The sequence below is a fragment of the Dasypus novemcinctus genome, unplaced genomic scaffold (genome assembly GCF_030445035.2).
Source record: "Dasypus novemcinctus isolate mDasNov1 unplaced genomic scaffold, mDasNov1.1.hap2 scaffold_378, whole genome shotgun sequence".
NCBI classification, from domain to species: Eukaryota; Metazoa; Chordata; class Mammalia; order Cingulata; family Dasypodidae; genus Dasypus; species Dasypus novemcinctus.
The window spans coordinates 35,306-48,572 of NW_026688342.1; the positions used below are offsets into that span (position 1 = coordinate 35,306).

The 13,267-nt window shown below is 53.3% G+C and overlaps 1 protein-coding gene across 1 annotated transcript in view; it reads right to left on the reverse strand.

Annotated features, from left to right (window-relative positions):
• LOC101426963 (poly [ADP-ribose] polymerase 1) overlaps nucleotides 1-13,267 on the reverse strand; it is a 40,225-nt gene that overhangs the window by 11,253 nt on the left and 15,705 nt on the right. Inside the window, exons 6-14 of the mRNA XM_058292853.2 lie at nucleotides 12,258-12,374; nucleotides 11,442-11,618; nucleotides 10,937-11,081; nucleotides 9,925-10,065; nucleotides 8,682-8,921; nucleotides 8,329-8,397; nucleotides 7,992-8,124; nucleotides 3,854-4,049; nucleotides 1,027-1,155 (exon numbers count right to left, since the gene is read on the reverse strand). Coding sequence (XP_058148836.1) covers nucleotides 1,027-1,155; nucleotides 3,854-4,049; nucleotides 7,992-8,124; nucleotides 8,329-8,397; nucleotides 8,682-8,921; nucleotides 9,925-10,065; nucleotides 10,937-11,081; nucleotides 11,442-11,618; nucleotides 12,258-12,374 — 1,347 coding nt within the window. The remainder of the gene's footprint in view (nucleotides 1-1,026; nucleotides 1,156-3,853; nucleotides 4,050-7,991; nucleotides 8,125-8,328; nucleotides 8,398-8,681; nucleotides 8,922-9,924; nucleotides 10,066-10,936; nucleotides 11,082-11,441; nucleotides 11,619-12,257; nucleotides 12,375-13,267) is intronic.

Consider the following 13,267-nt stretch of genomic DNA (forward strand, 5'->3'; position numbering starts at 1 on the left):
TTCGACACCCAGGCCGTAACGCCACACCCTGCTCTCCAGCAACGGCCGGGCCACGGCAGCCTGCCAAGCTCCCGACCGCCCCGGGCCGCCTCCCTGCGAGGTGCTGGGGTGCTGATGCCTTCGGGGGTGGGGAAGAGGAGGCTGCTGGTGGTTCCCACCACCCCGGGCTGACCCGTCCCCACTTCCAGGCTGGCCAGTGGCCTCTAGGAAGAACATGTGAAGGAGCAGGACTAGTCTGAGGGTGACCCCGAAGAAGGGACGAGGGGACAAGGCTGATGAGCGAGTCTCGCCTCTTCACCAGGTCCCCAGGAGCCCGGGAGAAGTGGAGGTGAAGAGCCCGCCCACCCACCCACCCTGGCTGCCAGCGTCAGCGGCCGAGCAGCTGGGGGGAGCAGCGCGTGTGTCTGCAGAGGTGATGCAAGCCGGTCCCAAGTCAAGGCCAAGCACCACTCTGAAGTGCCGCCAGAGGCAGAGGCTGCGAGCAGCAGCTGGCATCACCTCCAGAGGAAGGACAGACAAGACGAGGCGGGGGGGAGTGCTTGGCTCCAGCCGTGGGTCCTGCTGTTCCGCCTCGAGCAGGAGCACGACTAACCCGACTCCCCCCACCCCCCTTCTTTCAAAACCGCCGGTCCACAGGCTATTGGATGGGCAAGGGTCACAGCACTCTTCTGTACGAGGGCTGTCCTGGTCTTTCCTAGGCAACGCCAGCTGGTCCCTTAGTTGGGCGACGACAACCACAGCTACGTGACAAGGGGCAAAGTGGCGAGGAAAGCGCACGGGGACTGGGGAAGCCCTGGACAAGACACCACAGGCGTCACAGCAAAGCAACGGCCCTCCCCAGGGAGCAAGCACCAGGGGCCCAGCACTCTTGGGCCGGAGAAGAGGCAAGAGAAGCTGACACATGAGGTTTTCTGTTTTTGAGAGAGAAAGAAAGAAATGCAGCTACAGAGGTCTTCACCAGCCCAGCACCCAGATCCTCCTCCTCCTCAGTAAATGATGGCAGATAAAACAACTAAGTGCAGTGACCTCGTACTCCACCATGGCTTTCTTCATACTTTCCACATCAAAGATCATCTTGATGAGATCCTGAACCGGCTTGGGGAGCTTGGACTTGGTGCCAGGGTTTACCGTCAGCTTCTTCACTGCCTCTTCATCCTTGAGGGAAAAAGTAAATTATTAAGAAAGACCCAATTAAATACCCAAGTAAAGCAGCGGTGTGGCCAGAGGGACAGGATGGGGTTAAAGCACGCAGGACAAGCGGCACCAGCCACATGCTGCGCTGTAAAAAGGCTCGGGCAGTCGTTTCCAGGAGGCGCGTCAGGAGGTTGCCACCTCAGACGCTTCACCGCACGCACCCCAGGTGCTCTCGATGGCTCCAGGGTCTTGCCCCAGCCTCCGCAGCTGTGTCCAGCTCTGATGGGCTCTGACCCGAAGGTGCTCAGGCCCCTCAAGCTGTCACCACCTCCCGTGCATGCCTGCGCCCAGGACGGCTGGCCTCCTGCCTGCGACCCTGCAGTCCCCAGGGGCTAGGCGCGAGGAAGGTAAGCTCGACCAGCGGGACACTGGGCGACGGGCACGTCTTCTCCTTTCCACTGCACGCCCTCGTCTAAGGGCCAGCTGTGGAAGCCTAAGTTCACATGGCCGTCTCATATGTGCCAAAGGACCAGCCATCAGTCCCAGGCACTGGCGGCCAGCGTGACACGCTGAAGTGCGTGCAAGCTCTAACGCCTGCCCGTCTCCTCCTGCTCTCTGATCTGCGCTTCCTGGTCACCTAACAGCACACGAGACTCTACGCCTGCTACCTGCAGAGCCCAGGCTTAAGCAAGACCACCCTTCTGAAAACTGTCCTCACCACCCCACTTTCAGACTTAACTCCAAGAGGGCAGGAGTTGCACTCTCTCTACCACTGTGTCCCTAGAAATAATATGGTATGTGGTATTTGCTTCAAAGGAAGGTAACGGGATCGGGCATGGATGCTGGAGCCTGCCTGGCTTCCCCAGGCTGCAGAGGGCTACCTGCTGCGCTGGTGCTCGTGGCAGCTGTTACTACCATCAGAACGGACCGGCTCTTAATGCTGAAACACGAGCTGAAAGGCAATCTTTCATCCTCTGGGTATAACTTTGTTGGAGGGAAAACTATGTGTTAGAGTCTTATATAAATGCATAGACCCTGTGACTCTGAGTCATGATAGCAAATACCTGTTAATCTAGAGGCTACACAGAAGGGGGAAATTGTTTTGACTAACTATGAATTATGGCCCAAAGGGTGGAATTCTCTGCAGGCCTAAAAACCAGGCTCCAGACTGAGGCAGTCAATACAGCAGCCACTGAGTGAGGTCTGAGATGTGGCTACCCTGAGCGGAGGTGTACCTACATACAAAACACATACCAGGTCGCAGAAACTATGTAAAAAGGAATGTAAAATACCTTATTAATCGTTTTACTGATATCAACCACATGTTGAACTAATATTTTGGATATACTGAATTAAGTTACTAAAACTAGTTTCACTGTTTTTGGTTTTTCAAATGTGGACACTAAGAAAAAATTTTAATTATGTATGTGGCTCTCACAGTGTTTCTACTGGACAGAACTGCTTTAGATGACAAGGAAATGCTACTGGTATACTAGAACAAAAGTGGACGGTTACAACCCAGCATGTAAGGTAGGACTCCAATTTTATGGTGGAAAAAGTGATGTGAAATGAAAAGATTCACTGTGATTTTAAGTGTGGTTAATCCTTGGTGGTTTTTCTTTTTTTGTTTCCTGTGCTTTTGTCTATATTTCTCAGAATTTTCTAAACTAAGATTTAATATTTTTGAGAGCAGAAAACAGTAACCTCAGAAGGGATACTACTGAGTCAGCTTGAACTTGACCAAGCTTTTAAGTTCAAGGCCTCAACCTCAACATTATACAAGAGCTAATTCTATGTTTAATGCTGAGAGCTCAGAATACCCTCTGTAAACCAAATTATTTCCCTTTGACACATGCTAAGGCCCCAAAGGATTCTGAGCTAAAATCTAAACCCATGTACAAATCTCTCTCCATCCACAGAATAAAAGCATATTGTTTTCCTGATTATAAAATATTCTTATATATAGGTATTTTGCCAAAACAAAGGGTCACAAAAATATGAACTGAGAGACAATTCGAGGCTGTTTGGTAACCTATACAGGGATATACTCAAACTACAGATAGATATTTTGCCTCCTTTCCTATTTTGGGTCTGAAAACTGAACCTAGCAGAGCATGTCAAGTCATTAAAACTGTAGTCGTGATGACACACCAGGCCACATGACCCATGACCAAAGACAAGTTCAGATAAAAAGCCCTAGACAGCATCTGTGAATTACCCCCCAAGCTGACTCAGGGAGAGACACACAGCCATACGCCCTGCGCTGCTTTCATCCACACGCTGCAGTTCATGGCGTGGGTTTTATTCATGAGAGGGTGCTGGCTTTTATTAAATGCTCTTTCTGCATCTACTGAGAAGATGGTGTGTTTTATTCATCTGGTTTATTATGTTGCCTGATTTTTGAATGTTGAACCGACCCTGCACTCTGGGATCAACCCCACCTGGCTGTGGTGTGTGAACCCTTGTAAGTTCTGCTGGATTCAGTCTGCTGGCAGTTCGTCATGGGCTCTGTGCCCGTACCTGTAAGGGCACTGGACTGCAGCTTTCCCTTCTTGCCAGGCCTGTCTGGCTTTGGTGTTAGGGTAACACAGGGCCTCAAAAGGACTGGGGTCACTTCTAACTTGCTAAGTTCACTCGTGATGCCACAGCCTGTGTCTGGTTTTGAAGGACTTGGCTCCCTTTACTAGAGCAGAAGGCATAAGGACAACGAAAGGATTACCTGGCCATAGTCAATCTCCAGCGGGTAGAACTTTTTGGGATACTTAGTGAAATTTTTGGAGTCCCAGGCATTCCCGGTTTTTTCTTCATATAATTTCATGAAGTGCTCAACGGCATCTTCCCTGGATGACATCTGCTCCAGCTTGTTGCTACCAATCACTGTGCCCACACGGCCCCAGGACCTGAATATCCAGTACCTGTGTGGAGACAGGGGCGAGTAAAGGGAACGGGGCACGGACGGGGCAGCCGGCCCTCTGCTTCCCTTCCCTGCCTCCTAGGGGTGGAAGAACCTCAAACGTGCAAAGATGATGGTGACTGGAGAACAATTCTGACAAAGAACAAAAGGAACCTCTCACAATAAAAGACTTTATTTTTGTTTAAATTAATTAAAGTAATTAAAGAATGCTCTTTTGTATCATACTGGCAAATGGACTTCAAAAATACCAAAGAATAGATTAATCTCTGATCTGGCAGCCAGCTTGAGGAGAGAATCCTGGGTCTTGTACCACTGTATATCAAAAACAAAAACAAAAACAAAAACTTCTGTCCCCAAAGAAACAGACCAAGTACTGTTCGGAAGTCCCATGTTCTAAGAGACACAACCATTAACGACACCCCCTAAAACTGAGGGCAGGCGTCTCCCTCGGGTTCCAGATGCTGATGTGCAGTGATGAAGCAACAAGAGGCCAGCTGGCCGCTTACACGCCTGGCTGCCGTCCGCCCATTCCACCTCGACAAGAGTGCACAGGGGTCCCAGATGCTGTGTCGATCTACCCCAAAACCAAATACAAGATTTGTAAGCATTTTTAAGATCAAACCAGAGAATGAAAGGAAACATAAGGCTTCCTGCTGGCCAGCTGGAGCCACTGTAGAACTGTTTGGGAAGCACTACAATAACTTATCCTGAACACTCTTCCTGACCTTATCAGTTCTCAATATCCTTTCACTCTAAAACCAATTAATGGGTGTGTGGGGGGTGCTGTGGGAAGCTGGTGGAGGAGGCGGCTGCAGGAATTGGTCCCTCCACCAAAACAAACCTCGAACCACGACCAACTGTCTGAACAAACTCTAAACGCTAGTGTACAAACGCGGCATCATCCAGGGAAGAGTTGGAGGAAGAGCTGGTAAGCTGCGTAAGTAGGGGTGAACTCCACGAACCACGCAGCAGCTGCCCCCCATCCTCCAGCCACGTGGAAGGCAGCAACGGGCACTGCAGCCCGGGCTCCCGCTCAGCTGCCCAGGAAGGACCCACAGCCCCAAAGCCCAGGGGTAGGTGGTCTGACTGCTGCCCGCTGCTCCTGATCCGCTATTTCAGATCAGTGAGGCCACTGCTCCAGTGCCCCTCAGTCAGGAGGGGAGGGGGGTCTTAAGAGCCAGTGGCTATTTTTTTCTCCCTCTTTTCTTTTTCCTCTTCCTGTTTGGGAAGAAAAGTAATTTGGAAAAGCTACAAATTCCCAGCTCCAGCCCTAAACAACAACAAACCTAGGAATCTCAGGAATTGTAACAACATAATACTCAGAATGTCCAGTTCTCAATAAAAAATTACCAAACACACAAAGAAATAGGAAAGCATGGCCTATTCACAGGAAAAAAAGAATTTGCCAGAAATCATCTCTGAAGAACTTCAAATACTGGACGTAGTAGTGAAAGACCTTAAAACAACGATACTAAATATGTTCAATGAGTTAAATCACCAATTTACAAAGAACTAAATAAAATTAGAAAAATGTGTCCTGAACAAAATAAAGAGAAAGAAATTATAAGAAGGAAACAAACTGAAAACTAGGAGCTGAGAAGTATAGTAAATGAAATGAAAAAGCCACTATTAGATCTCAACAGCAGATACTAATAGGAAGCAAAAAGTGTCAGCAAATGTGAAGACAAGACAACTGGAATTATCCAGTGTAAGGAGAAGGTGCAGAAGGAAACGGAAAAAAATGGAGAGTCTGAGGGACTTGTGGGGTGAGGCAAATGAAGCAAAACAACACGTGCCTGTGAAATAGGAACATGGGTAGAACTGCACATGTAAGACAGGTCTTTGAAGCTGAACAAATGAACGTTAATACTACGAAAAGTTAGCCAGACCAAAAAAGCCACCATTATGCTAGGTGAAAGAAACCAGACAAAGGCGGCGGACTTGGTTATGGCATCCGTCTACCACATGGGAGGTCCAAGGTTCAAACCCCGGGCCTCCTTGACCCATGTGCAGCTGGCCCATGCGCAGTGCTGATGTGCGCAAGGAGTGCCCTGCCACACAGGGGTGTCCCCCACGTAGGGGAGCCCCACGCGCAAGGAGTGAGTCCCGTAAGGAGAGCCACCCAGCGCGAATGGAAGTGCAGCCTGCCCAGGAATGGTGCCGCACACACAGAGAACTGACACAACAAGATGACGCAACAAAAAAAAGAAACAGATTCCCGTGCCGCTGACAACAGAAGCGGACAAAGAAGAACACACAGTGAACAGACACAGAGAACAGACAACCAGGGTGGGGGGGCAGGGGAGAGAAATAAATAAATCTTGAAAAAAAAAAAGGAAACCAGACACAAAGTACTATCTCTTGTAGGACTTCATTTATATATGAATCAATTTATGAAAATAAAAAAAAAGAAAAAACAAAACAAGCAAAAAACAACATATGCATCACTGGAGTCTCAGAAAGACAAAAGCAAAAGGGGCAGAAAAACTGTTTGTAGAAAGAGTGACCAAGAGTTTCCCAAACCTGAAAGACATGAATCTACAATCCAGCAAGGCCAAGGAACCCCAAGCAGGACAGACTCTAAGAGAGCCACACCAAGACACAGTAGTGCGAGACTGTTACACTCCAAGGCAAAGAAGATTCTGGAAGCAGCAAGAGGGAAGCAATTTGTCACACACAGGGATCCCCAAGGGATGAACAGCGACGTCTTATCAGAAACCACGGCAGCCAGAAAGCAGCGGGTGGCGTGTGTAAGTCCTTCAAGACCAATGGAGCAAGTCACAGAGCAGCGCAGGTGTCCAGCCACCACCAGAACCTAACATGTGCCCACTCGCTGTGACAAGCCCTTCCGTGCCGGCTGTGCGGGGGCAGTGCACTGGATGAGGATGCCGTCTAGCTGTGCAGGGAAAAGCCAGCCCATCCCTCCACCACGTCCTGAGCTCCACGATCCACTCTTGCCTATCTCCATATTAAAAAACAACCGAGAAAGAGCAAACCCGAACACCCTCAGCAACCAGGTGTGGCAGCTGGACATCACTTTTTGAGTCCCAAAAAAAGAAAGACATTATGAGTGTAACAGCCTTTAATTACATTGGCCCTTGATTAAATTACCTCTTAGGGTTAGGGCTTTGATTAGAGACGTCAGTAAGGCTGACTCAGTGGAGCCCCTGCCCCTTGTGGGCGTATCTGGACCAATACTCATTCTAGAAGACGCTGGAAAGGAGAGAGCGCTGTCACTCTTTATCCTGGGCCCCAGGGAGAGAGGGACCATATGCCCGAGAGCTTACAGCTGACCGTGGGAAGACAGCCGAGATGCAGGAAACCGTGAGACCAGCCCTAACCAGGAGAGAGGGGACTAGAAGCCGAGGGAAAGGGGAGGCCAGGCAGAGCAGCGACCGTCCTGCTTCAACACGTGGCGACTGGCTTTGGTGAGATGGCAACCTTGAGTTGGACTCTTTACAGCCTTGTAACTGTAAGTTTTTACCCCAAATAAATACACTTTATATAAAAGGCAACAGATTTCTGTACTTTGTGTTGGCACCCCTCTGGCAGACTAATACACTAAAGAATCTGAATTAACAGTAAAGAGTAATAAATTTGGTGCCTGTCAAACTGTACTGGCTCCAGAAGTTGTATTACGTGCATAAAGGTATCAGAAAACCTGGGTTCTTCAACTGGTTGCAAGAAAAGGAGAATATGTGAAACCACATTTCGGAAACAACTGGGTGGAAGGACAGATGCTACCAGGAGCTGAGGGGCTCCCCTCCTCCTCGCTGAAGGCAGTACGGTATTTTTTTGGTTGGGACTGGATTTAATTCCCCAGTTACCTTGTTAAATAGCTTCAGTTTCACGATGCTGACAGCTGAGCACTGACTGGCAGGAAATGCCCATTCCTCTTAAGAGCGCTCGCTGGCATCAACACGCTCCCTTTCCCAGAACACACCTGCTTTCCTTGTCGTCCTCCAGAAGCTGCAGCTTGTAGTAGGAGTTGGTTCCTTTCACGATGTCCACCAGGCCGAGGGTGGCACTGAAGACCTTCCCGCCCTTCTCCAGGACGTGCGCAGAGTGCTCCAGGCCTGTGACGGAAGCAAGGCTCCTGGTTTTCTCTTCCGCTGCGAGGCCAGCACTCTTAGGGAGAGGGGGGTCGCAGCCCAGGGGTGCACAGCCCGGACAGACTAGCACCAGCTTTGGGAGGCATGCTGCTGGCCAAGGCTCAGCCCGCCCCCACCCCGCTGCCGGGAAGAGCGTGGTGGGCTCTGCGCACGTCTCCGCTTGCTTACCAGAATCAGGATCGACTGCTGCTCCTCCCTTAAGAGTTAGCTTCATTCTCTTTTCAGATTTGTTGATACCTTTGAAGGGAAAAGGAAATGTAAACATTAAATTAGTAAGAGAGTGGAAGGCCAGTGAGTTCTTTTCACTTTCATTTTTCACTCATGCCATCTGTGTGCTGCCCCCACCACCCCAAAGCAGCTCCTAGGGAAAGCTGGTCTGGACAGCATGCAATAGGCATTTCGGGGGCCCAAAGGGAGAGGCTCTGTGCAGACCTGCTGGGATGGGAAAGAAAGGCTGGGGCCTGTGGCAGAGCAGGACTGCCCGGCGCGCGCCCCAGGGAGGGAGAGCCAAGGGGCCTCACCTTCCTCCTTGACGGGGCCCTTGCTCTTCTTGGAGGGAGCAGCCGACTTCCCTCTCGGGGCCACTGCTTCTCCAGGCTCCGTCTTCACCTCGGCCCCCCAGGGGGACAAGACGTGTGCTGAGAACAGCTCCTGAAGGCTCTTAGTTGAGGTAGAGACGTCCTGCAGGAAATCCTCAGACACAACGCGAATATTGGCTTCTTTTACTTCCTCCATCTTCTTATTCATCTTCTCCACCTCCTCTGTTCAAATGGGGGAGGTGTGACGTGACTAAGCAGTAAGTTTAAAACTAAACTTAAATCTCCACTCACGACAGTTTTGTTGACTTTGTACTTCCAAACCCGCAGCATCACAGCTTTCCTTTCCTGCCTGAACCTGATGATCATCCGGTTTCTCATGCTCACACTTTCCTCTTATCAGCAACAGCCCCCTCTGTGGAACACCAGCACATGGTCGGGGCAGCCTTCTCCAAGGCACTGCAGACTGAGCCGTCAACCAGCACCCGGCAGGGAAGGCCCTCGAGTCAGTTACACTTGGGCAACGCTGTGCCCTGCCTCCCTCGTCAGAGACCGAGGGCAGCCACACCAGCACGGGGAAAGCTCGTCACAAGACTTGCAGCCAAGAAACCCACTTAGCTTTAAGTCTGCGTTTCCCCAAACACGCCAGCACTGTGAACCTGTTTCGGCAGCAAGCCTAACACCTTGTGGCACAGCGCGAGTGCTGAGAAAGCAGCTTACGGCCTTTTGTCAGGAGCACGGCACGCGGGATGCACACACCAACACGAGCAGCAGTGCAGAGTACAAAACACTGTTTATCTCGGTAAAGAACCAGAATGACGACGACAGTGAGAGGCCCAGTGTCTGAGTGCCACACAGGTGCTGGGCCTGCCCCGAGTGTGGTGCACCCGCCCTCCCCGTGGTCGGGAGCCGCCCCACTGGCCGCGGGCACTCACTCCGAGTGCCGCCGCACAGCGAGGCCTTGCCGGCCGTCCTGAGCGTGGCGCACTCGCCCTCCCCGTGGTCGGGAGCCGCCCCGCTGGCTGCGGGCACTCACTCCAAGTGCTGCCGCACGGCGAGGCCTTGCCGGCCAGCCCCGAGCAGGGAGCATCCAGCCCTCCCCGTGCCCACTGGCCGTGGGCACTCACTCCGAGTGCCGCCGCACAGCGAGGCCTTGCTGGCCGTCCTGAGCGTGGCGCACTCGCCCTCCCCGTGGTCGGGAGCCGCCCCGCTGGCCGCGGGCACTCACTCCGAGTGCTGACGCACAGCGAGGCCTTGCCGGCCGTCCCCGTCAGCTTCCCGCCGAGCTTCTCCACGGTGGCCTTCACCTCATCCCTGCTCCGCGAGAGCTTCCCGAGAGTCAGGATCTTCATGTTGGAGAGTGGTTTATCTGGCAAGGAGACCAGAACATCAGGCAAGGCCGGCTCTGGAGGAGGCTGGGCGCCCCGGGTCTGGGTGGCCTTGCACCCCTCCATCGGCTTCTCCTTGGGGGACAGAGGCTGGGGAAGCCGATGGCAAGGACAGAAACACCGAGAACGCACACACCCCTCGCACAGAAAGGACACGGTGGGGGGGCGTGAAGCAGGCCGCTCGTAGACAGGCCAGCTATGCTGCCTGGTCCTGGGCAATCGGGGGCCGTGCTGGGGGAAGAGGGTCCAGGAACCCGAGGGGGTGCGGGAGGAGGAAGAGCAGGAGCCAGGCGGCCTCCAGTCCTTTTTACTCTCTTCCCAGCCCAGCCTGCAAACCCAGAGCGGCTGTCAGATAATACACATTAACACCAGTCAAAACGGTGGAGTGTGCAGGACAGCCATTCAGAGCTCCTGGCCAGCATGACCGCAGAGCTGACCTAACGAATTCCAGACAAAACGAGGGACCCTGGTGCTGCAGGTGTCCCACACGATCCCGGCAGGAAAGCCTGGGACAGGGGTGCCCTTTGCCTGCTGCACGGGGGAATGCAGCGGTGGCGACACCTTGGAACAAGAAATGCCCTAAGGAGACGTCTCCAGCCGTCCCCGTGACAGCCAGCAGGAAGGAGCACCAGGCCTGGGGAGAAGTGGAGCAGTGCCCCGGGGTCGAGCAGGAGCTTGGGGACACGCTGCAGGCAAGGCTGCCGGCTGGCCCTCCAGAACCCGCTCTTTCAGGACATTTACGACAGTGGAAACTGGGGGGTTCCCTCATCACCAAGCCACGCCACTGGCGGGGAGTGGGCAGACCAGCCCTGGGGAGAGGCTGGCCTCTGACCAGGGTCCTTGGGCCTGTACCTGCTGGAGCGGAGGAGTTCAGGGCAGCGGGCGCTGAGGCAGCGGGCAGCGGGGGTGCTGCTGCTGGGACACTGGTCTCTGGGGCAAATAAACGGTCCTGCTTCTTGATTTTCAATTTCTTGAGGTAAGAGATTTCCCGGAATTCCTAAAGGATGTAAGTTTTAGTGGTTAAGAAACTAGCTCTCCCTAAAAATAACCACCAGAGCAAAAGAAACGCGGCCTGTCCAAATTAAAGAACAGTGGCCTGTACACAGCAGTTACGCAATAAACAAGAGAAGATTTTTACACCGACGGAAAACCGTACTCCAGTTAGAAGTCTTTTGGTTCTGTGTTGGGTATTTTGCGAGCACACAGAACCAGCACTAGGGTTTTACGCTCTGACCGTGAGGCTGGCCCAGCCGTGCACAAGCCTGAGCGGCGCTGCCCTGCTCCCGGGGACCTGGGGTGTGGTGAGCCCACAGGTGGGAGCCGTTTGCCTGCCAGTGAGCCCCAGGACTCCCCTCACCTTTGGGGTCACCCATTCCTTCCGACCGGGTGTCTGTGTCTTCACTGTACACTTGGTCCAGGCAGTGACATCGCCGGTACAGTAGTAAGCGTCGCTCTTGAAGACCAGCTGGCCCGAGCACTCCCCACAGGGAAGGAGGGCCCCAAACGCCATCCCGTCAGCAACGCGGTCCAAGATCTGAGGTCAGGCAGAGAGACACGTCAGAGAGGCAAGGCTCAGAGGTGGACGCTTCCCAATGCCGGATGAAGAACTTCCAAACTTCGTTCACTGATAAAGGAGAGGCCGCTGGGCCAGGGGCAGCTAGTTTACACTAGGAGCTTAGGAGGCTGTATTTCCACGTGCAATGTTTCTGGAACGTCCCCGTCCCTCATTGACTTAGAATAAAGGAGAGCCGCAGCACCCACGGTTACTGCACAAGGTACAGCACCAGCCTCAGTTCCAGGAAATAAGAGCTGGTACACCGTCGCCCACGGGGGCCTCTCCCTCCATCGGCAGCCCCCAGGGGAGTGTGGACAAAAGCCGGTGGACGTGCTTCTCAAGCCAAAGCACGTAGCATGGAAATACAAGGCAAAGAGGGAGCCCGCCTCAGTCCTCACTGAAATTCTAAGTCAAAAGCTAACATGCAGAAGAGAGCTGGACAGGCATGTGAAAGGCTGCAGTGTCCAGACCCTGGCAGAGTGGCGACCACGACGGTGGAGGGGACAGTGCAACACGATGGACCAGGAGGTGCCCAAGCAGAGGGCCTCCCACACTCCCCTGGGACGGGCACGCCACAGTGGCCCGGCCCCACACGCCCACCACCACAGGGCAGCTCACCGCTGACTCCCCGGAGGGCACTTGCTGCTTGTTGAAGATGAGGAGCTCCTTCAGGTCGTTGGTTGAACACACTTTCTTCAGCTCATCCTTGATGTTCCAGATCAGGTCATTCTGGGCCTATGGACAAGACCCGGTGGCTGAGCTGTCCCTCCTGAGAAGTGACCCTCTTGTGGCTACCAAATTAACCTGGAGCACGGCGGTAGGGCCCCAAGGAACAGGGAAGGCGTGGCCACAGTGCGAAGGCCGCCTAGGACCAATTCCTGAGAAACAAACCCCAGGAGGTGCAGAGAAGACCTGGAGTGAGAGGCTGGGTCTAGGGCCCGTGCTTACCACCCACCCACGCCTGCCATCTTCAGGGTGGGATGGGATCCATGGTTGCTCTCCACCAACCCTGAAGAGTCGGGGTGATTCCCAAACACCTCAGATTGCCCTTAACAGTGTTTTACATTCAGCACCGCGCAGGACTAGACCTAGCTCTGCTAAAAACCTGGTTTTACACCCTTGTTTCCGATCTATCGAGTGCTGATCTGTGCAGAACACGCTGACATGCCTTCTCACTCCCCTCATGACCACCCGCTGCTGCTGCTGCGCCCCCAGCCTCATCTCGGGCCGAGGTCTGGGTGAGTCTGCTCCCTCTGGGGGACCCTGGCGAGGCAGACCCCACCTCTTCAATGGAGGTGAGAACGCCGGGCCACTTGCAGAAAGAGCTGGCCAGGTGGGGGTGGGTTTTTATGTTCGGACTTGCTTTGTAGCTTGACAATGCTGGAGACAGAAGAACGGCAGACCCCCCAAGGGCCCTACTGACTGGGCGCACGCAGGCATACTGTTTGTTCAAAGACAAGTCTGCCAAATCTGATGCGCTGATAAAGCAAGGGGAACCAGGTGAGAGCTGCTTCCACGCTTCGCGCCACCAGTAAAAGCTGAATAGCGTCCCGAGCGCCAAGCACATGGCTCCCCGGACCACGTTCCTAAGAGGAGACCTCCTGCTCGTCCCTGGTTTCCCAAGCCCT